At 24.7% G+C, this 24,150-nt stretch overlaps 1 protein-coding gene across 1 annotated transcript in view; it reads right to left on the bottom strand.

Moving 5' to 3' along the window:
* Window positions 1-847: 847 nt before the first annotated feature.
* The window catches only part of LOC127284529 (nephrin-like), a 145,254-nt gene continuing 121,951 nt past the window's right edge, over window positions 848-24,150 (bottom strand). Inside the window, exons 4-18 of the mRNA XM_051310002.1 lie at window positions 16,368-16,556; window positions 14,447-14,626; window positions 13,117-13,407; window positions 12,672-12,971; window positions 12,377-12,513; window positions 11,748-11,901; window positions 11,230-11,532; window positions 10,762-11,037; window positions 10,370-10,660; window positions 9,713-9,891; window positions 9,202-9,622; window positions 8,035-8,190; window positions 7,107-7,234; window positions 6,580-6,763; window positions 848-5,730 (exon numbers count right to left, since the gene is read on the bottom strand). Of these exons, the coding sequence (XP_051165959.1) occupies window positions 5,300-5,730; window positions 6,580-6,763; window positions 7,107-7,234; window positions 8,035-8,190; window positions 9,202-9,622; window positions 9,713-9,891; window positions 10,370-10,660; window positions 10,762-11,037; window positions 11,230-11,532; window positions 11,748-11,901; window positions 12,377-12,513; window positions 12,672-12,971; window positions 13,117-13,407; window positions 14,447-14,626; window positions 16,368-16,556 (3,620 nt within the window). The 3' untranslated portion in view covers window positions 848-5,299. The remainder of the gene's footprint in view (window positions 5,731-6,579; window positions 6,764-7,106; window positions 7,235-8,034; window positions 8,191-9,201; window positions 9,623-9,712; window positions 9,892-10,369; window positions 10,661-10,761; window positions 11,038-11,229; window positions 11,533-11,747; window positions 11,902-12,376; window positions 12,514-12,671; window positions 12,972-13,116; window positions 13,408-14,446; window positions 14,627-16,367; window positions 16,557-24,150) is intronic.

The following is a 24,150-nucleotide window of genomic DNA, read 5'->3' as shown; positions in this document are numbered from 1 at the left end:
AAAGAGTAAAAAAAAAACAGAATTTTAACTATGAGCCTGACTAAACCTGATTTTTACTACTTACAATTAATTTATTTTTTATTTATTAAATATAATTTAATTACCATATATTAAATAATTAATTAATGTAGGTATTTTTAGTATAAAAAAAACGATATGTAATTATGTAAAAAAAAATATATCCATTGTAAAATAAATAAATATCACTAACCTTTAGGATGTAACCGATGTTGTATTTTGGACGGATAAAATCTGTTAGCACACGCGATTTTAAAAATTTCGATCACTCCCGGGAACAAAAAAAAAAAAATTTCTAAGGCAAAAATAATTTAAAACACTTTTGAAATTTTTTCGTTCGCAATTTAAAAAAATTCGAGCACTCCCGAAGTTACATTTTAATTTTGAAAAAATTAAAAAAAAATAACAATTCTAAATAAGAAAGAAAATTAATTTTTTCTTTTACAATTACAAAATTTATGTTCACTTTAATTAGGTCTTAACAGGTCAATACACGAATTGAAACTGAATTATCTTTAAAAGTTTTCCCACCCTATTGTTTATGACCTTGGGATTATTGTTCACTTTGTATAAACATACAGTTTGATATTCAGGTAGAAAGGTAATATAATTCCAAAATCGTTTCAAAACATTTAGAATTCTTCGAAATTATAATATTCATATTTAAATTTAAATATTATTTCACTTATTATTATTTAAAAATTTTTAACTTGTAAGTAAAAGAAACACTATATTTTTTATTTTTAATGTATTTTTAAAAATAAAAATTCGATTTGGGTAATTATTTGGAATTTAAAAATAAAGAAAGCAATTTTTTTTTATATATATATAAGTTTACAATCAATTTTTTAATTGTTCGCAATATAGAAAAACCAATGTACAGATACAGAATTTGTATTATTAACACAAGAAGTCTAGGTAAAAATGTCGATAATGTTGTACAATGAATAAAGAATCAAGTTAAATGAAAAATTGGTACATATTAATGAGTGATTCTTTTTTTTACTATTACTTAGCTGCTTAATGTAGTCGCTTATGTACTTACAGTGATTGAATCGGTAATGTATTTATTTTTTTTTTGTATAGACACAAAAAGTGTATATACTTATAATGGAGATTCTTACAAGCTACGTAATTTTCAATTATTTTTTTTTTATTTATTTATTTATTTTTTTTTTTACTTTGGTTTTAAATTAAGGACTAGCGTGTTGAGCTTCACTCTGCCTCCGTGCATACATACTTTGAAAATGTTCTCTTTTTCTCATTTTCTCAATAATTTTTTTTTTCCTTTCTTTCCTTTTTTTCTCTCTTTCATTTTTTCATTCTTTCTCTCTCGTTAATGAGCAACATACTGATATCCAACAATCATTAAATTTTTTTAAATATTTAGTATAAATTTCAAAAACACAAATTTTTTTTTTATCACTATTATTTTTTCATGAACAATTTTTTTTTTTAAAGTTTTACATTTAGAGTGTACAATTAGCTGAAAAAATGAGCTAATATATTTATAGTTTCTTGAATTTGAGCATTTTCAAATTGAGAAGCTGTTTTTTTTTAAAAAGCTATATCAATATAATTCTGTTTTTGTACACTATTTTTCGAATTAGAGGATTACGATAATCAAAACGACAAAAGAAATTTTTGTTGAATATTGAAAAAAAATTTTCTTATAATGAAACATAAATTTATGTTTTATTTATTAATTATTGTAAATATTATTATAATTTAAATAAATATATAAAATTTTTTATTTATAATTGAAATTATTAATTAAAATATAAATTTATGTTTAATCTTTCTTTTCAGCAAAATATTTGTCAATTATGATAATCGCATGTCTAACAAAAATTGTTTTTTTTTTCATAATTTTTTCTTCTAAATCAAAATGTCAGAATTCTATTATCAAATCGTAGAAACCAAAATATCAGACAACTATTATTTATAGAGAAACTATTTTTAAAAATTTTCAATTTAATTTAACCAGCTTCATTTTGAAATTTGTCAAATGTTCAATTTATTACAAAAATCTTTTTTTTGTCAAGAGAACAAAATTCCATTTTAGAATTTGAAAATAAAGTTCAACACGACTGCTTAGGAAACTTCTAACGTATTTTGAGATCACTATTATAAGAATTCCTTTTTTTTTTGTTTTTTTGCAGGAAAACTTGGGACATACAAAAATATACATTTTCGCAGCAAAATGAAAAATATGTGGTTTTCAACGAATCTCTGTGATTCGCTGCGTCACAATAATTAAAAATACACTTAAGTACATTATTGAGAAATTATTTTTTTCATTTGCAAAATGTAAAACGCATATATTGAGAATCGTACAACATGTGCTCGTTTTATTATTATTATTATTATTTTTTTTTTTTTTTGACATTTGCGATGAAAATTTTTTTTTTTAATCTCATTCAGTAGTGCAAAGACGACAGGCGAAGCACACAGAGTACCGTACCATTTAGATTTGGAATTTGAATTTAGAATTAGAATGTAAAAATACTATTTATATGTACAATTAATGTGCGATTGATCTTTAAATATATATTACATCGATCGAGGAGCTTTTGTTTATTCTTTACAAAATGTGAATATTTTTTTTCATATTCAATAATAGTGATGATTGTTAATTTTTTTCCCCCCTTTTTTTGTCACACGAAGAGAAGTAATTGAATTAGTTTTCGTGTCCTTGTTTTATATTCTTTCTTTATTTTAAAAAGTCTTTACTTTTATTTTTTATTTGTTTGCTTTTATATTTTCTAAATTTGTTATCTTTTGCATTTTTTTTAAAATTTAATTTGTTTCCTTTAGACAATCACAGATGAGGAAAAAATTTAAAAAATAAATACCACAATTACTTGAAGAAAATTGAATCATCACTGTTAGTGAATACTTCAAAAAAAGAAACAAATAATAAAAACAGCGACATGTTTAATAAAGCTCTCGATTTTGTTAAACTCCCCCGCAGCTGATATAATTCGTAATGTAATTTAATTTCATATCTATCTAGAAATTATTTACAATATATACAAAAAATTACGTCAATTAATTCAATGTCATATTCTTAGTGATTGTTTAATTAGGATTGACTATGTCTTAGAATAATCAACGGAATTATGAGTTTATTATATATATTTATAATATATATGTAAAATATGAAATATCGTGCGGCTAGATGGTATGTCCATCTCCAAGGTACTATTTTTTTTTTTTTGGACGAATATCGGTCCTATTTTCTTTTCTCCTTTTTTTTTCTTAACAAGTTTAGCACTTTGATGAGCAAATACTTTGGAGATTACATAATTATCTATTATAATAATTCTTCAGGTAATATTTAAGATTAGATGATTTTTTTGTTTTTTTTTTAATTACAAATATAAAACATGTATATGTAAATAGAATTCTTAATTATGCGCGAACATGTCCTCTAATTGAGCATACGTTTAATTTTAATATCATCAGTCTAAGCCGGTCTCCGCGGCTCCACACGTAACAGCAGATAACAATACACATTTTTTTTTTTTAAGCTTGTTAAACTCTACAGTATAACAAATCATCAGGACAATAATCAAACAACAATGGCATACGCTACGTAAACACGGCTTATCAAATTTTTTTTTTTTTTTAAACATATTTAAGCATGTAACACATTTTTGTGTGTGTAACGATTTTTTTTAAATTATATAGAATTCGATATTTTGTAAAATAATTAATTGTTACAGAAAATTTGTTAAAAAATCACTATTTTTAAAAATGTTTTTAAAAATGTTTTTAAAAAAAAATGATAATGTGTTACCTACTTAAAAAATGTTTTTTTTTTAGAAATAGGCCAAACATATAGAGAATATATATTTTACGTTTTCATTTTTCAAAAATATATTTCAACTACTTAGGCTTTCAACAAACGGAAACACGTTTCATTCTCAATAATTCGAACAATTTCATCAAAAAATTTACACTAAATTCTAAACGTTTTATCAGCACATTCTCAATTATTATTATTATTATTTTTAAATAGGCTACAGCATTTAGTGAGACCCTCATATGATCCATTTGAATTAGTTTGCCGAGTGTGAGAAATATGAATAATTAATAATAATAATTTATTTACAATTTAGTAAAGATCAACAAAAAAAAAAAAATAAATATTCACTGTGAAAAGCTAAAATTTTCGACTTTTTCTCATTATTTGCATTTTTTTTTTTTTAATTTTTGGCTTTGCCAGTGAGCATAAGAAAAAAAACTAAAAATCATCACAACAAAACTTACGAGCTATTGTCTTTTCAAAGATGTAGTGTCGTATAAACAATCACTTTCGAGTCTTTGTTTGTTTGTTTTTTTTTTTTTAATAAAAATGCGTGAAAAAAATTTAATTTTTTCACAAGAATAAATTTGTGCAGAATAAATGCAGATATTTTTAAAGCCTTACTTTTTTTTGGGGGTTGGGAATTATTTTTATAGAAGTAAAAATTTGATATACACTTTGATCCATAAAAGGCAAAAAGTCTATTAGAGATTTAGATCAGTTTTTTTTCCATTATTTTGATAGTAATATTGACTTTAAGAATATCGATTAAAAAATTGAATTTCAGTGCTTGAAATTAAGTCCTATTTTTTTGGGGAGGGAATTTTTAATTCTAATTAACAAAGAAATAACATTTCTAATATTAACAAATTATTTAATTAGATAAACAACTATTAATAGGTTATTACATTTATACAAACTTATAAACTAAAGAAAAAAATAGTATGCAATATCAAGCACTGATAAATTGATTTGAATCAAAAAAAAAAAAAAAGATTCAGAATATAAAAAAGGGAATGATGTTTTTTGTATAAAAATTCAAAAAAAGAAATTTTGATTTCAAAAACTTGAATCAAGGAATGAATTTTTTTTTCGATTCATCAGAATCGTCATTTACAGTTAGTTTTTTTTCCTATACAAAACGAGGATTTTTTTTTTTGTTCTATACAAAATATACATTAATGACACGACAAATTGAGAGTAACGATTTTTGAAATCGTCGCTCACAAAAATTGTGTGTCAAATTACTTAAAATTTATATATATATATATATATATTTAATAATTTTTAATATAGCGAAGGAGGGATCACCACTGACTTAAAAGATAATTACTATAAACAATCTTTTTCTCTTCTTTTTTTTTTTTTTATCTATAGGCGAGTGCACTCTTTTGGGCTGAGTTGAGTATAATTATCAGAGGGACAGGTAGATACTTTCTTCTTCTTATTTGATCTTAATGTGTCCATGTTTCAGACAAGATGACCATCGATATCAGAATATGTTGGTGTCGATGTGAAAGTTGACAATGGGTGCCCGTGGGAATTGACGGGGATGTGGGCCGCACGTGCAAATGTAGCTGGCGGGGGGGGTACCGAAGGCGGTAGTTGCGACTTTATTCCTGCAGTCATAACAGTGACGTCTGGGGGGGGGACTGGCCGCGGAAGTGTTCTGTTTCGATTTAACGTCCCTGTTCCTGTCATCACTGTTGTTAATGGACCCATGTGTCCAATGGATCCTAGGGAAGGATAATAGGCACCCGGACCCGGATCCCCCATTATTGGGCCCGGGCTTGAGTCAACTTCATATCCCATAAAGAGGCCATTGTCCATCTCCACACTGTAGAAGTTTACTTCGGAAGGTGGGGCTGGACTCGGATTCCCTATATAACTCGACTTCGAGGCTGAAATTGCAATTTTTTTAATATTATTAAATTAATTAGTATTAAATAATTATTAAATAATCGAATATTTAAACAAATATTGTAATTCTTAAAATTTTTTAAATTAATAGACAAAAATTTTTTTCTGGTGCTTAAAAGTGCTTGTCGTAATGCTAGATGAAAGACAAAATGCCATTTTTTCTAACAAAACAGACATGCAAGAAAAAATAAAAACCCCACAAGCATTTTTCAGCTCACGTGCCCTCCTTGTTGTGCCAACTTATTCTTTTTCATGCTAATGATATGCTTAGAAAAAAGATTTTTATATACAATATTAAATCCATTGAATCTCCTTGTAAAAATAATTAAATTCTTTTTATCATTGTGCATTATTGAATTTAACAATAAATGAAATTTATGAGGGTAGGGGGACATTAAAAATTGATCAGACTGCGAATGAATGAAAAAAAAAAATGAATGAATAATGATCTGTGTTTTGCATGCTAAATGCCATGCATCAAGTGAATTAATATGAATTATAAAATAGATCATAAACAATCATGCTTCAAATATATTTTAACTATATTTATCAAACTGTTTCTTTGTAGGAAAAATATTTTTACTGACATAAATTCATTCAACAGTCTGTGTTTCGAAATTATTTCAGGAATATTTCTCATTAAAATTTTTAAATCGAAAAAGTAGATTTTTTTTTAGAAATGGAAATTTTTTTAATGAAAATTATTTTTGTTATTTGGTATAGAAAAAGAGGTAATATTATGGCCAACATGAGAAGACACAAAGAGCGATAAACTTGAGAGGTTTTTTGGCACCTATTCTCGAGATGAGTAGCAGTTGTAGATGACGCACCCGAGAGTGTACCGCTTGCTGTTGTTCGTTGTGGCGGTGAATCCATATTCATAACACTAGGAACATGATTGCGACGGCTTAATGTACCTTGATGATGTACCTGCATTTCTAAACTACTTTTTCCATAATCCTGCATACCGGAATCAATCAAATAGGTACTAGCTGCCGTTTTTCGTCCTTCATCCTGTAAATTTCAAAATAAATAAAATTTACTCATTCAAAAATTACTAAATAAAAAAACCCCCCTTACAATTATAGTCCAACCTACTTAGAATGACTGTAAAATACAATTGAAAAATAATAAAATTAAAATTATTTAATTTTTTATTTCAACAGTCACGTAACTAAAAAAATAAATTTAAATAACCAAAAATTCGGATTCAGGATGTGGAGGGGTGAAAAATTTAATAAAAAAAAGACCGGAGGAAATTAGAAAAAAAAGGGAGGAACAGAAAAGGGTTAACAGAACACAAACCTACCCTCCGGAATTATTTGTTACTAAGAACATACTGACTGATCGCACTGACCACATAATCATTAGCGTCGAAATTCACGTCACTCTTCTCATCCGATACTGAACTTAATTCACCGGTTATCGTGTCACCATTCACTGTTGACGGTGCGTACATATCTGCCGTATGCGATTTATTTATTCCTGTAAAAAGAATAAAAAAAAAATTCCAAATTAATACAAAATTCAATTTAAATTATAATCCTTAGAAATTATTATTGACTCAATCAACTAAAATAACATCTTAATTATTCATCGAACGAGAAAATTTCATCAGACTCAGAATTATTATTATTATATCGTCTTTGATGTTTATCGAATTTCCATTCGATTAATTTAATTATTATCTAGCTCAAAATATTAGATTTGAAAAAGAATATTATTTAAAAATTATATATAAATCTTTTTTTTGATTCATTCTTTTCTAAAGTTGAAATAATTAACTATATACTGAATGAATCAATCTATTCAGCCCAGATATTCACTCAACTTCAAATAATTGCTTAATTAATCAATTAACAAACTGAAGCCAGTATTTGTATTGAAAAGGGATCGTTTATAACACTTCTGTCCATCTAAATTCCAAATAATTGTCCTAAAATAATAAATTGATTAATGACTTTTTTTTTGGACAGTTCCTCTATATAAATTATGGAAATCTTCAAACAATTCTCTCTTTACATTGACACTTCTCTTGTTCTAATTAATTAATTAATAAATTACTGTATACAACCTCTGTCCGGGGAAAATGATATCCCGGACAACTCCTCCAACATTGACACAATTCAGTTTAGACTGAGTAATTAGTTACTTAATTAGCTAATTAATGAATTCTCTCTTAACATTATCAAAAAAAAGAGAATTTTAACTTTTTTAATATGAAAATAATTCAAAGTCTGAATGATATATCAATATATATATATATTTGAATTATAATAACTTACGAGTTTTATTTCTCTTTCTGACAATATACCACAACATGACGAAGAGATTAATAATAAAAAAGACGATTGACGTTGCTGCTACTGTATAGATATAATTGAGAGGGATGTCACCTCTTTCCAATAGGACTTCAGGTACATTCTCAGCATTATTTGGCACTATTGAGATATGGAAAAAAGAAAAAAAAAACTAATGTAATGAATAATGATAATTACCGGCACGTTGAGCCTTCTTTTTTGACACTAATGAAGTATAAACAATGGGCGTAGCAATGGCGAGACAAGCAGAGACGGAAACAGCGATGATAATGATGATCATGTAGGAGGAATTAATCTCGCTGACTGTCAACTCAGTGGGTGGTGCTTCACCTGTAACCCAAGCCAATAGCCCCGTCACCCTGGATGTTATTCATGCAATGCGTCACTAATTCGTTAGTTCACTCACTAATCCATTATATATATATATATAGATTAATTTTCCAACAAATTTACCAATATAATTACTTTTCAAACGTATTTGTTAATATTTGCCATTTGCGATTAAATTGCTCGTGTAAAATCATTATTGAATTTTCAATTATTTATTCCAAATGCAAAAAAAAAAATTATTTTGTTTTATTTATACTTTAGAAATGAGTTATTTTTGCTTTTAAAAATTGAAAAATAATTTTATTAAATCGAGACATTAAATCAAGGTATTAAAAACGAAGAAATAATTTACTTTTATTTTCTTATATAGAAGAGTGATTTTTTTTTTTTTTTTTTTTAATTAAACCCAGAAAAATAGATTCTCATTTCACGGCGGAAACTATATAATGAAAAATTGATTATAAAACTTGCGAAATACCCTCTGTAATTTAGCGCTTTATCTAGATGAAGAGTTAATTTGGGATTCGGCGATGATTTAGTATGCGAACGTACGCGTGTAATCATGCAAGACATTGTTTATGATTTCAGGAAGTGTCATTACATGGAAAGATAGGTGATGTTTCTCTCTAATAATAGTGCTACTAATTTCTCAAAAACATATGATTAGTCAAACATTGATTTTTGCACAAAAAAAAAGAGAAAAAAAATCAATTTTTTTGCTTTAATTACTTTTTTTACTCTAAAATATTTCAAAAGAAAAAATAAACTACACAACAAAACATAAAAAAAAATGGTACTTACGAAGTGTTTGAACTTTGACTAGATCCGGCAAGAAATGACTATCGCCTTTTGAATTCATGGCTTTAATACTAAAGACATAATACGTTCCCAATGAAAGACCAGTGATAAGTGCTTTATAATCTCCCGGTGACACATCCAAATAATGATAACGTTCTTCATTGTCGAGTGCTTGACGCCAACGAATTTGATGCGATGTCGGCAATCCACCATCAAAACCTCGTTTCCAAATTAACATAACCGAATCGTGTGTTACATTATAAACTTCCAAATCCGATGGTTGATCTGGCGGTGATGTGACATCTAATTGAATTAATTCTTGATTTTCGCCCATTTTATTACGAGCTAGACATTTATATTTTCCATAATCGTATTGCATGACACGATTCACTGTCAATACCGATTGTGCATAGAGTTCGGATAACTAAAAAAAAAAACGAGAGGAAAGAATAGAAAATATTTCTTTTTTTTTAAAGTCGTATTTAAAATAAGACGATTTAAAAGAAAAACTCACGTTACTTGACGTAAAGCCGTATTTATATTCAGTGAGATTAGGCGAAAGTGCTTTTCCATTGAAATACCATAAAAATTCCGGTAAAGGAGATCCACGTGCTTTACAAAAAAGTTGCGCGTTCACTCCCCTAACGGCGGCTGCTTTTCTTGTCAGTGGCGAGTTCGCCATTTCCGGAATGACTGAAAATATGATAAAATAAAAAATTACATTAAATTAAAAAAAGAATAGAAAAATATGAAATTTTAAATGACTGACAAAATTAAAGACTGGAAAAATTAAGATTATTTTTATTTTTCATTCGTTTGTTTTTATATTATTTTTAATTTATTGATTTCGAATATTCTGTCTGACGATGATAATGAAAAATATAAATTTCATGAATATTTGTTAAATATTTTTTTTTTTTAACGAAAAATAAATTAACCATTTGATTATTCACTCGTGAATAAATTAAAAATGAAAATTTTTCCAATTTTGGAGCATTCACATTTATTGTCGACATAACAAAATAAATATAAAAGAAATGTACATACATATGAGAAATAATAAATTGTAAATGAAACAAAATAAATACAAAAAAAAAAGAACATATAATATAAAATAAACGAACAAAAGAATGAATGAAATGGAAATAATTGCATAAAAATAATTACTTACAATTTGTGATAAATAATATTGGACTTGATGTAACATTTCCAATTCCATTGTTAACGTTACATTGATATTCGCCTACATCATCTCTTCCTGGATTTTCAATATGAAGAAATGACGTCTTATTCACATATGAAAGTGAATATTTCCCAAAGACTTCAATACTCGTTCCAGCTTTGTACCACGTGATATATTCCTCACCCATTGGACTTCCATCAACTTCACAAAAAAGTTTCGCTTCTTTTCCTGGTGGATAAATAACGCCAGATGTTGATGTCCTTGAAATTTTTGCAGGATCTAAAGAAAAACAATGATTATCAAATTTATTTTGAAATTTCAATTTTTATAATATTTTTCTTTTTGAAATTATTTGATTAATTCATTTAGTTAAAACTCACATTGAACTGTTAAATTTAAATGATAAAATGTGGTTCCTTTGTCGTTCATTGCTTCACACACGTAACTACCCGAGTCCAATCGCTCGAGTCTTGTGATATTCAATGTAGGCCCTCGAGCTGTCATTCTTCTTCCTTTATCAGGAAGATGTAATCCATCTCGTGTCCAAGTGTAAGTTACTTTCGTTGGATTTGCTCTTGTTTGCAATGTTATAATATACGGTTCATTTTCCATTCCTATTAATTCACTCGTTTCTGGATTTGTGAAAATTGGCTTATCTAGAAAATAGATATTCAAAAATTAAATATTACTGCTCAAATTCAAAAAAATTAATTATTGTCTAAATCAATGAAATTATTATTTAAATATTGAAGTTATATTTATTTTTTAAGTTATTAATTATGAATTTTTCTGGCATTTTTTTCAATTTTTGTTAAATTAAGATACAAAAAAAAAAAAAAATTACTCACAAAGAATATTTAGTGTAATTGCATCGTGAACAGATCTCTCCATAGCGGCGTTTCTCGCCTGACATGTATAAACATTGCCGTTCATAGATTCCTTAAAGTCTAAAGGTAGTGTGACAATTGAAACATATCCACCGTGAAGACCTGGTTTTGTTGAATTTTCAGTGCCATCGACAGGTATTCCTCCCATCCACCAGGACATTTCAGCCGCAGGATTACTGCTACTTGATTCGCATATTAACTTTCCTGAACCACCGGCTTCAAATAATTTTGGATCTGTTGTTATTTTCACTTTATCCGGAGGAACTGCGACAAAAAAAAAACAAAATCATTATCTATTTTAAAAAAATATCCCTTTTTAAAATTCGATATTTTTTTAAATTTATCCTTATTATATTTAAATTATGTATTAATTTAAAATTAATTTAAAATTAATTTAAAATTAATTTAAAATTAATAATTTCTAATTCATAAAATTAAAAATTAAATTTTTTTTCCCAAAAATTAATTTTTAAACTTACAGAGAACTTTGAGGATTAATTTTTGTGACATGGGAAATTTCGTTGCTGAATTGGTTGCCTCGCATTTAACATGAGCCTTGTTGTCCGAGGCGTTGATTAAGAGAGCAAGTTCATTTGTGACAATGTGTTCGTGATGCCTGACTATATCAGGTACCTAAAATAGATTTATGGTTATAGTTTAATGAGACGAGATTAGACGCAGGAGGGATGAACACAAAATCAATATATGAGGATTCAGGTAAGGTTCTACTGATAAATTATAATTTAATTGAAGCTATATATTGCGGTTATAATTGAAACTAATAACTAAAATTTAATAAGAAGCTTCATAAAATTAATAATAAATTGAAGAACAAAAATTTATTAGAAATAATAAAATATTTAATCTTCATTTAATAAATTAATCATAGAATATAAAAAAATAATAAATATGTAATTAACAAAAATTTCGAATGAAAAAGTAAAAAAATTATTGAAATTACTAAATTACAAACCTTGTAATTTGCATATAAAAATTTGTTTTAAAGTCCAATAAATATTGGTTAGTTCCAATTAGTATGGGAATTTTTACTAAAAAAACAACTTTGAGACAATTAGTAGAAAAGAAATGAATTTACCTCATTACGTACCTTCTGCTCGTTCTTATACCACGTTATTGTTGGCTGTGGATTTCCTGATGTTACTGAACAAGCCAATTTTAAAACATTTCCCGCCTGTATCGTTGTACCTTCTTCATAGCCAGTGATTCGTAAATGTGATGGCGGATCTTTAAAAAAAAACATATTTATTTTTTTAAATTAAAATAAAATTTTTAAAATAAAAAAATATATTTAATGTGTAAATAAAATTAGAGCATAAATAATTGGATTCTAAACAAATTAACAAGATTTCTGAGGGCTAATTTCATTATCTACATGAACTTACAAATCACGTTAATTGTATGTGTTCCCACAATGGTCTCAGTGAGCTTTTGGTTTAGTGCCTGGCAGATTGCAACGACCTTCTGAGCGGCTTTGTTAATGGCAAATGTAACATTAGAACTTGTGATAAAACCACCTTCTGGCGCAATTTCAGTTCTCGACGTCATATTCAAAATAATATGCTTATCTATTGTCCATTTTATTTCTGCAGTTGGATTTGAATTTTCCGTCGTACAAGTTATTACAACTTTTTCATCTGCTTTCGCTTCGGTTGGTCCGGATATTTTCACACCACTGGGAGCAACTGTATGAAACAAAAAGAAAAAGAGAATATTAGCTAAATTAAATTTTTTTTGCAAAATGAGAAAATAATAAAAAAATTATTTGAAAAAGAAGAAAAAAAAAATGTTTGAAAAAGAAAGAAACAGTTTTTTTTGTTTTCGACTTACAAAGAACAGTGAGATCGACGTGAGCTTTCATTGGTTGAACACTCATGATATTTGAGACTTCGCACGTGTATCGTGCTTTGTTGTCCTGTGCTTGAGCCAAAAAAGTTTGTGTATTCTGCGATGTTCGGCCCTCAGTACGGTAAGCCGAATTTATTTGCTCACCGTTTCTAAACCAAACGACCTGTGCGGGTGGATTGCCACCTAGAGACTTGCACACCAATTGAACTTGCTGTCTACGTTGAAGAGTTTCCCCTTCGGTGTAGCCTTCTATCTGAGGTGGTCCGGGAGGATCTGTTGAGAAAGTATATATATATATATATATAGATATAAAAAATAGAAAAAGAGAGAGAAATAACTTTATTTTTCAACTGACACGGACAAACGACCACACCACTCGATTATAAATGAAACTTGAATTTATGAATGACCTGTTCTTTAAAATAAAAACTACAATTTGCCAACTGCAAATATACTTTTCAAATTTTTTTTCCCTATCGACAATTTTTTTTTCCATTTTTAATAGCGGATATATTTTCATTTTATTTTCTTAATTCACATTAAATTAAATAACTAACTTTTTTTGGTTTAGTAATTGAATAATGTTTGTTTAATTATTAAGCTTTTAATGTAAATTCTTGGAATTTAAACTTTTAAGCGAATAAAATTATTTGCTTTCAACTGTATAAAAAAAAACAATGCCTCGAGATATTTTAATTAAAATGAAATTATTGTAAACATCAAGAGAGGTCGTTTTTAATTGATAGGAAGGCTTTTTTAAAATTGTGATAAAAAAAAATCAAAAATTAGAAAAGAATTAAAAATTCAATTTACTGCCACAAATATTTTATTTTGTTTGTCCCACTTTTTCAGTCATTTAAATTTTTTCCCTGACTCGAATAAAAAAATTCAAAGGGATTTTCAATTTTTGTAAAAGTAAGACAATTTTAGAAGCAAAAATTTGAATTGAAAATTGCAAAAATTATAATTTTAGTAGAATTTTTAGAAATTTTGAAATTTTTCTATTATTAAAATTCCCTGATCCGTGACAAAGCTGATTAAATTAAAATTAGAAAAATAAATTTAAAAATTAATGAATCAAAAATTAATAAAAATTCTTTTTCTATTAAAAAAATGGAAACATTACGTTCCGGAAATTTCTATTTAAAACCAAATATAATTTATTTGAAACAAATATTTATTTCCGTCTTCGACAAAAAAAAATGTATTTAATTAATTTATTATTTATATAATTTAAAAATTTATTTATTTTCGAAAAATTGAAAATTAGTAACCAAAAGAATGAATAAAAATAAAATTTCTCAAAACTTACAGAAAACAGATAATTTGACAGTTGCTCTCATTGGTCTATCAATTCCAATAGCAGGATGTCTTGCTTCACAGGTATAACTCATTTCATCATCTTCAGGAGATGGAGTAATAGTCAATGATCCAGATGTGTCAAATTTCATTGGTTTCTTCTTATTACCCTGATCCTTTAATATTTCTTTGTCTGAAAAATCAAAAGTAAAAACGAACATTATTAATAAAAAAAATGGAATTACATTACCATTGTTATTTTTGTAAAAAAAAAACCTCGCAGAAATTGTCGATAAATTTATTTTAATAGACAATAGCTAGAGAGAGAATGTGATATTTTTATGAGAGACGCAAGTAAAATGAGAAATGGTTTCCCGTGTTGCTTCGGGGGGGAAAAAAAACACTGTTCGTCAATTTGTCAACCCTTTCGCGAAATATTACTTCTCTATTAAATTTTTAATTTCGCTCTACCTTTTGCAAGAGAGTATGAGAAACATTTATTTTTTGCTCAATTGTATCTTTTCTCTTGACATTATAAAAAAAATGTAATTATCCACACATGACTTTTAATTTTTCTCTGTTATAATTGTTTCTTTTTTTTATATTCATTAATTTTACTGTTCAATTAAAAAAAGAAAATTTCGTTCTTAAAAAGTTAATTACTAAATTTTTCAAAAAAATTTCTTTTTTTTTTTGAGTTAAAAAAAAATCGAATGTAAAACAATTTGAAGATAAATGTGAAAAATAAAAATGTGTTGTGAATTATTAGTAAAGCTATAAATTTTAAGAGAGAGGAGTGCTTGTAACGTGTTCTGTAAATGGGAAAGTTTAACGTACAACAGAAAACAGTTGTTGGGGACCACTTAAATCTCAGCTAAAAGCCTCCGGGGCAGAAGCTTTTACTGGTTTGTGAGCATTTGTCCTTTCTTTTATATCACGATTTGAGACGAAAATGCTAGGAGCCATCAAACATTGCTAGCTTAAGAATTTTTGCCAAAAACTTTTTCTTGATGGAAAAATATTTTCATTTCTCCACGTGAAAATTTTATTTTATTCTAAATTCATAATACCAAAAATAAATTGAAAGATTGTTAAATATCAAAGTGATAGAAGGAAAAAGTCAATTAAAAATTTTTTTTTCTTCTTTTCATTGAAAATATCAGATTTCAGTGTGGAGCTATTTCTTCAATTCTCTCTTTAAGTTTTTAACTTTCAATAAAATAAATCACTGATAGGTTTTTATGAAGATAATAAAATATCGAAAAGAGACAAAACTGAAAGTTTCTCACAGTGAAAGCTAAGCTGGCAAAAATAGATTGCTCTATTATTTCTCAAAGCCAACTGAAGTAATTTCACGTATATCTAATTTAAAGCCGTAGAGAAAAATCAATAAAAATCCTCCCAAAAAAAAAAATAAAATGGGTATGATGAATAAAAATCCACATATCGCAAAAAAAAAAATGAATAGGGATTCTATTCTATATCCACGATCAATTGGTCGGCACGTAAGTCTGGCTCGGTTCCAGAGTCCAAAATCAACTTTTCCACCTTTTTTTCTCTCTCTCTCTCTCTCGCTATACATTGCAATCGTTGGTCATCTCTTGGGTCGAATTAACTCAAGCCAGTGGAAATCCTCGCCCATTCGTGTTAATGAAACATCAAAAGAAAAAGTATTACTAGTTTTAATCTTTTCTATCGCCACACACTAACGAAGATTTCCAATATCGTGAGTTTATTTTTTATTTTTTTTTTAGAAAAACCACAAGAAGGCAAGCAAAAGGCGTTCATAATCATATCGTCTGGAAAAATTGTTGAAAAATAAAATTAAAAATTAATTTCCAATTTTCATGTATTTTAAATTACTAATTATAATATTATGTAAATAATTTTTTTTTTTTTGATAATTTTTAATTAAATGTTTACAAATATCTTACCATCGGAAACTGGTATTGAATCGATGTTGACATCACCTCCTTTGATTGGAACATTTTCTCGATACCAAATTATGGTAGCAGCTGGTTTAGCCATTCGCACTGCACATTCCATTGTTAATGTATCGCCAGCTTTTATTTCTATTTTATCCAAATGTGGATGACTGATAATTTCAACCGTTTGTGGAGGAGCTGAAAGAAAAAAAAAATTTATTAATATTTATTTTCACTTTAAAAAAAAATTATTTTACTACAATAAATAAATAAATAAATAAATATATAAATAAATAAATAAATAAATAGTGTTAAAAATTTTTTAATAAAATAATAGTTGAAAAAAATAATCCAATAATTAGCAGTAATTAATAATAAATATTAGTAAAAAAAAATTTAATTAGTGTAGAATAACATTAGTAATTAATTAATAATTAATTACATTAATTTATTTATTGTAATAATTAATTAACAATTTATTACAAAAATTTATTTATTACTCTAATTAATTAATTTATTACCAAAATAATTAAATAATAATAATAAATAATTTATAATTTACGATATTATTTAATAAATTATTTTCTTCACTATTGAGTATATTTTAATTCAATTTTTTTTATCGCTTCTGCTTAATTAAATCAAAAAAAAATAAAGTAGGAGTATTTTTTATTAGTACAGTAATTTTCACTCAATATAAATATTTATAAATATAAATAAATAAATATTTATAAATATTCAAGGAATTTTTATACAATAAATATTTTTTGTACAATAATTTTTGTTTATTCTATAAAATTCGATTTTTTTTTATTTTATACAATAAATTTGATTTTTTTTTATTTTATACAATTCGATTTTTTTCTTTTATACAATTCGATTTTTTTTATTTTATACAATTTGATTTTTTTTCATTTTATGCAATTCATTTTCTAGAATAAATAAAATATTTCTAAATTGTAAAAAAAAAATTGCGCAATTAATAATATAAAAATCAAATGTAAAAAAAAGAGAAATGTCAGTAGAAAAAATCAGGTGTGGTCAGACAAGTCTTTGAAGAGACGACTGATATCGATTTCGTGGGCGGCAAGTAGTATAAGGGGATTTTAGTCAGGCATTGCATGAGAAAATTGAAACAGGAAAAGCAAATTCGTGTTTTCTTTTGGGGCCAAAACTAAAACAGATTACCTACAAAGGGAAACTATTTCCCTTTACTGCTTTCAAAAAAAAAAAAAAAAAAATCCACTCCATCCGATTTGAAATTGAATCAGCAGTATTAACTGCATGTGGTCAGACGCTTGTGTAAATGCGTCAAAAAAATGTGAAAAAAAATTTTTTTTTTGCAAAAGAAAACCGTTATTTTTTTATACTTTTTTTAAAAATTGAAATTAAAAAAATTATTTTAATAAATATAAATATAAATAATTTTATTATAATAAATATAACTAATATAAATTATAAAGAATATTTTAATGAAAAATAATTTACTTATCAGATTAAATAAATATTATTGTAATATAAAATAAAAAATAAATATTATATATTACAAATAAATAATATTTATGATTAAACTGAAAAAAAAATTTATTTGATTCAAATAATCGATTACTTGACTATTATTAAATAAATATTTACTTGAATTAAATAATTTTTATTTAAATCGATTAAACGATATTTGTTTTAAAACAAAAAAAAATATTGGTTCAAATAAAGTTTATTTAATTCAATTATTTGGTTTCAAAAATTATTTGCTAAATATTTTATTTGATAATAGTCAAGTAACCGATTATATTTAAATCAAAATAAATTTTTTTCTTTCAGTGTATAATGTTGATTAGTTGAATGTAAAAAAAAAAAATAATTGTATAATCATTATTTTTTTTAAAAAGACCAATAATAAATTTTAATTGTAATTATACAATTTTCTTTAATTATAGAAAAAAAAAAAAATTTTTTAAAGACTTGTTTTGAATGCTGTTGATGTTGCAGATTGTATAATTTCTCCATTATACCTTTTGTAAACGAACGTGTCATTAGACACATTAAACTTGAAAAACATTCATATAATGAAATCCTGTCCATGAGACATGGTTGTAATTGAGATTAATTTACAAAAGCCCTCTTCTATATAGTTACATGGAAAAAAAATAATAAACGCAAATTACAAAAGCGAAACAAGCGTTTTTTTAATAAAAATTTTCTTTTCCAAAATTTTTAGAATAAAAAAATTAAATTATTAAATTAATATTAATATTAATTTTAATGTTACTATTATTATTATTATTTTTTTTCCAAAACAAGTTTAGGAGAGTTTCTTTACGCACATTAGTGTGGGACTTATTATTATTATTATTATTATTAATTATTAAATTAAGTTAATTAATTAAAAAAAAAAAAAATTCGTACTGCTTAGGTATATGGAATATAAAAATGAGGTAAAAATAATTTTTTTATACATTGTGAAAATTTTTTTAATTTAATTATATTTTATCTCGTGAATTGTTATATAAGATTGAATCTCTCAGTTGCCATTTTCTTGTCTTCTGTTTTTAATTTACTCTATTTTTGCATATACTTTCTTTTTGTATTTTTTTATTCTTTTCTCATCGTTTCTCATTCATCGTTAACTTTTCCTTTCTTTTTTTTTTTACAGTTTGTGAAACTTTTACATTTTTCATTGGTGAAGTATTCTGAATATGCATTTAATTACAACATTAAATAAGGAACTTTTCTTTTTTCTTTTAGAGGGGGAAAAAAAAATTGTAGACACAAAGATATTTTTCTTTTGAAGCAAAAAGGGAGATTTGAAATATCTGCCTTGCTAAGAAAAAGAGTGAAATAATTTCGTTTTCTTTTAAGTTCCTTTTTTTTTCTTGATTTTTATGTGTTTTCTTTAAAGCTACTCTTTTTTTTTTTGCCATCCTTTGGAAACGTTTGACTATTTCAAATAAGAAAATGAATAAGAAAAAAAAAAAATAAAAGAGAACTTTTTCTTTCGTCTCGTTGTTTGTTTCAATAGAAAGTCCAGTAAATTAATGGTTTGCCAAGAGGATGTACTTCAGACAAATGATCTTTTCCAATTTTCTCATTTTTCCTTAAGTCATTTTTACTTTTGTCCTTTTTTTTTGGAAAATATAAAGTTAATTAATATTTAATTATTTTCTTACATTTTTCATATATTTTTTTATTATTTATTTATTATTTTTCATATTTTTTTTTTTTGTATTTATTCAACTGAATTTATTTTTAAAAAAAAAAGAATAAATCGTTTGTTTAATGTTTCAAAAAGTGCAACAGGCAGAAAATGGAAAAGATGACATGTGTAGAGACTAATAATAATAATTGTTATTTTCTCGATTAGGTATAAAATGTCGTGGAAATAATTTTATTTCTGGCTTTACGCCAGAACATGACGTGTGTGGTAGTTATAACATTTTTTCATATTTTTTTTTTTTTTTTTTTTTTTTAATGTCAAACATTACACTGGCTACTAAAAAGCCAGAGATAACGAGCAGAAAGCTTAACGCGTAAAATTATTTTATGGTTTTCAGCTACAGCACACTGGATTTTTTTTTATAGTCTAAAAATTTCACTCGATCGGAATAAAAACTATGTTTCATAGAGGATCATGAGTTTTAAAAGAAACTACATAAAATGTAAAAATTCACTTGAGTTAATTGGGCAGTGCGAAAAAAGGGGCAATGGAAAGAGGGAGAGGGTGTGATTATTAATGGATTTTAGTAAAAAAAAAATATTTTTTTTTTTAATTTCAAATTATTGAAAAATGATAAAAATTTATCCTAATATATTTGAAAATTTATAATAAAATTTTTTTCATCAATTTTACAATAATCAATTTTCATTTGATTTGATAATAATAATTTTTGTTAATTAATTTATAAATTTAAATAATAATTATAATTATGTTGATTCAATGAATTATTTAAAGTCATTTGAATTAATTAATAATAATAATAAATATTATTATTAATAAATACGAAAATAATAATAATATTATCCTATATTAAATAATATAAATAAATAATTCTTTGGTTATTATTATTAATTTAATGTTAATATAATAAATAGCATTACAAAAATTTTCTATATAAAATTATTGGTGTATTTCATTTATAATTTATAGGATGAAAATTTTCCAATATAAATCTAGAATTAAAAATATTCGATTTTATTACATTTTGAAGGGTATAAAATTTTTAATAAGAAGTAAATTTTTTATTTTTTTTTATTTTAAATTTTATAGTCAATTTCTTTTTTTTTTAAGAAAAATGTTTCAATTTTTTAATCACAAAAATATTTATTATATTTTTCTTAAAAATGTATTTCATCTTTTAAATGTTGAAATTTTTCTCGATATTTCCAGTTTCATACTATATATATATATGCAATATTTCATGACAAAAGTTTTTGAAAAATCGTCAGGAATTTACAAATAACTTATAAATATTTTCAAGAGGATTCTTCTTACAACTTTATGAAAAAATTCTTTTAGCCTTTTCGTGCAACGAATCTCAATTGCTATCGTCTTTTTTTTTTTTGTCTCAATGATTTATTTTTTATGTTTTATATAAAGAATAAAAATATTAGTAAAACTTGACAAAATCAATGATATAATAATAATTAAAAAAAAATTTATAATGATAAAAAAAATAAAAATTATAAAAATAAAAAAAAAATAATAATAATTATTATTACTATTATTATTATTTTTATGGCTGTTATTATTATTATTATTATTATTATTATTAAAAAAAATTTAATTATTGAGAAATATTATATATAGTTAATAATTACTTACATTAATTACAAATAATATTCGGAATGAAATATAACGCATATATATAACACCTTCATATATAGAGAGAGAATTCGGAATCAAATCCACAAGGATATTCGTTTATATTATATATATATATAAAATACACTATACAATATGAAACCGCAGGCGATTTCAGAATATGCTGAAAATGAGTTTCTTGAATAACCGTTGCATTTTGGGATAACGTGACTACTGGTTTTGGTGAAACTGACATCAGGTTTAAAATGTTTCAGTGAACATAGGAAAATTTAAACTCAAAATGAGAATGAATTTTATTACAACTGCGCGAGTTTATTATAATATATTTCGTGCGGAAAAAAAAAATTATATATGCATTTAATCTATTCAAATTTTTTTTCCCCCTTTTTTTATCACGACAAGAAAATGAAAAGAAAAATTTAATACCTATATTATATTTATAATATTTAAAAAAAAATATTTAATATATTATTAGATATTATATTTATAATAGTTATGAAAAATAATAAATATTATTGAAAAATTAAGAATAATAAATATTATTGAAAAATTAAGAATAATAAATATTAGAAATATTTCAATGCAATTATATATATAGAAAATTAGTTATTACTTTTTTAGGCAATTAAAACAAAAAAAATTTTTTTTTACATTTTTCTTCTTACTAGGAAATATATCAGAAGATTTTCACAAAAATTTTTTGATATTTGATTATACAAGGATTTTCATGATATAATGCCAATACCAAAATTATTCTGCAAATTTGCAACTAATTTTTGTCATTCATTTTCTGAAATGTAAACTGAATACTTTGTAATTAAAAACAAACCATTCGTTCATTGTATATGTAAATATATGTATAGGTATAATTTTAGTCAAATAATCAGGCAACATTTATCATTCCATGAATTGTGTCACAATCTGTTAAAAAAAAAAAAAAAAAAATGCTTGGAATTCAATTATCTAAATATTTATGTACATCTCTTTTTTTAATTAAATTTTCCAGAATGTCAGTTTTTTTGTAATTGATAATAATCACTTTTGTTATAAAATTAAAATTACTTTTTACAATAAAAAAATTATAAATTATTAAATTATTATTTATAAATTATAATTGATACAAAAAAATAAAATTATAATTTATAAAAATCGAAAAAAAAATTTTTTTTTAAAGCAAAAATTAGAATTATTATAACTGTGTTGTAAAAACAATTGAAAGATTTTTAATCCGTTAATGAATTATTGATATGTAATTGTTAATAAAATAATGAAATAATGAAATGATAAAATAATGAAATGATAAAATAATAAAATAATAAAATAATAAAATAATAAAATAATAAAATAATAAAATAATAAAATAAAATAATAACAATAAAAGCAGTATTATGATTCTTCAATGCTGAAAACCAGATTCCATTTATCCCCATTATTATTTTGTAAAGGATTTTTCTTTTCCTTTTTTTTACAAAAAATACGACTATTGATATTTCATTTATGAAACCAGTTTTGCAAAAAAAAAGGAATAAACGTAAATTTAATACAGTTATGAAAAAAATGTTTTAATTTTGTAAATGATCCAATATATACAAATTGAAATTATATATGTATATAAAATAATTCCACTTTATTTCTATAATGGGTGTAAATTATTTTTGCATACTTTGTCAAAATATATATGGGAATGCTTTCAATCTAAAAGCTCTTAAACTTTTAGTTTTATCATTTTTTTGTTTTGTTTTTAAATATATTTAAATAATTTCGAAATATTTTTCACGTATATTTAGTTTGAAAGCCTTCAAATGTCAAAAGCTTTTGAAATATACATATTCCTAGATTTATTTTTACGTTTTAAAAATATATATATTTTTAAAGCTATTTATTGATTTTTAGAGCATATATATATATATATTGTTAAATAATAATTTCAAGTGTATTTCTATTTTAATAGAAAAATTTGTTCATAGTGAAAATACTTGAAAAAAATACAAATTGCAATTAATAATAATTTATAGTATTTATAAAATTATTTATTATTAATTTATTATTAATTTATAATTAATTTACATAATTTTTTATTACTAGATTTTTTTTTTCCGACAAAATTTTATAAATTTCTTTCCTGCAAGCTTAAAAATAAAACTAATTGTGAATAAAAAAGGTAATTATTATTTAAATATTATTTTATTTTTATTATTTTATTATTTATTTTGTTATTATTATATTTTTATATATTATTTATTACATTTTTAATTATTATTATTTTTTATTTATGTATTTATTTATTTTATTTTTATTTTATTATTTTTTGTTATTTCAGTACTTTTTTTGACAAAAAAAAAAAAAATTAACAATTTTTAGTATTTAGTAACTGTAAGTTTTTAAAAATACTTTTTGTACTAAATGCCAAGTCCCGTATATTAAATAAAATAAAATATTCAACTTTGAATTCCGCTGGGAAAAATAAATATATATAATTAACGTTTTTTAAAACAATTTTAATGACCCCATAATATCAAGAAAAAAAAACCATCTCATTGGCACAAAAGGATAGATCGTAAATTTTTTTTTTTTTTAAATAAATATTTGGAAAAATGCACATCGCATACAATTTGAGACCTATTTTGATTTTATTATACACTAGAGTCTCCGAAGAGAGGACAGGAAGAGTCTTGGACCTCTCTACGGAATTCGTCCTTGACGCCGAAAATTGTAAACATTCCAGGGCCGTATATCGTATCACAGAGATGTGTTTTTTTAACAGAATACATTCTATTACATACATAAAACACTGCGCGAGAAAGGAACACTAAAAACAAACGCTCCTGAGTTCACGTTCCTCTTTCTGATCCCGCCCATCTCTTCCCCCCTCACTCCTTACCGCGCCGCGTCACTACTTAGTCCTCTCTTCAGAAGTCCTCTCTTGGGAGACTCCAGTGTATTTGCAAAAGAAATAATGCGGGAAATCGCGAT

Source organism: Leptopilina boulardi, unplaced genomic scaffold, assembly GCF_019393585.1.
Source record: "Leptopilina boulardi isolate dan_hultmark-lab unplaced genomic scaffold, ZJU_Lbou_2.1 LbouV2_325, whole genome shotgun sequence".
Lineage (NCBI taxonomy): Eukaryota > Metazoa > Arthropoda > Insecta > Hymenoptera > Figitidae > Leptopilina > Leptopilina boulardi.
This window is presented reverse-complemented; position numbering and strand designations above follow the sequence as displayed.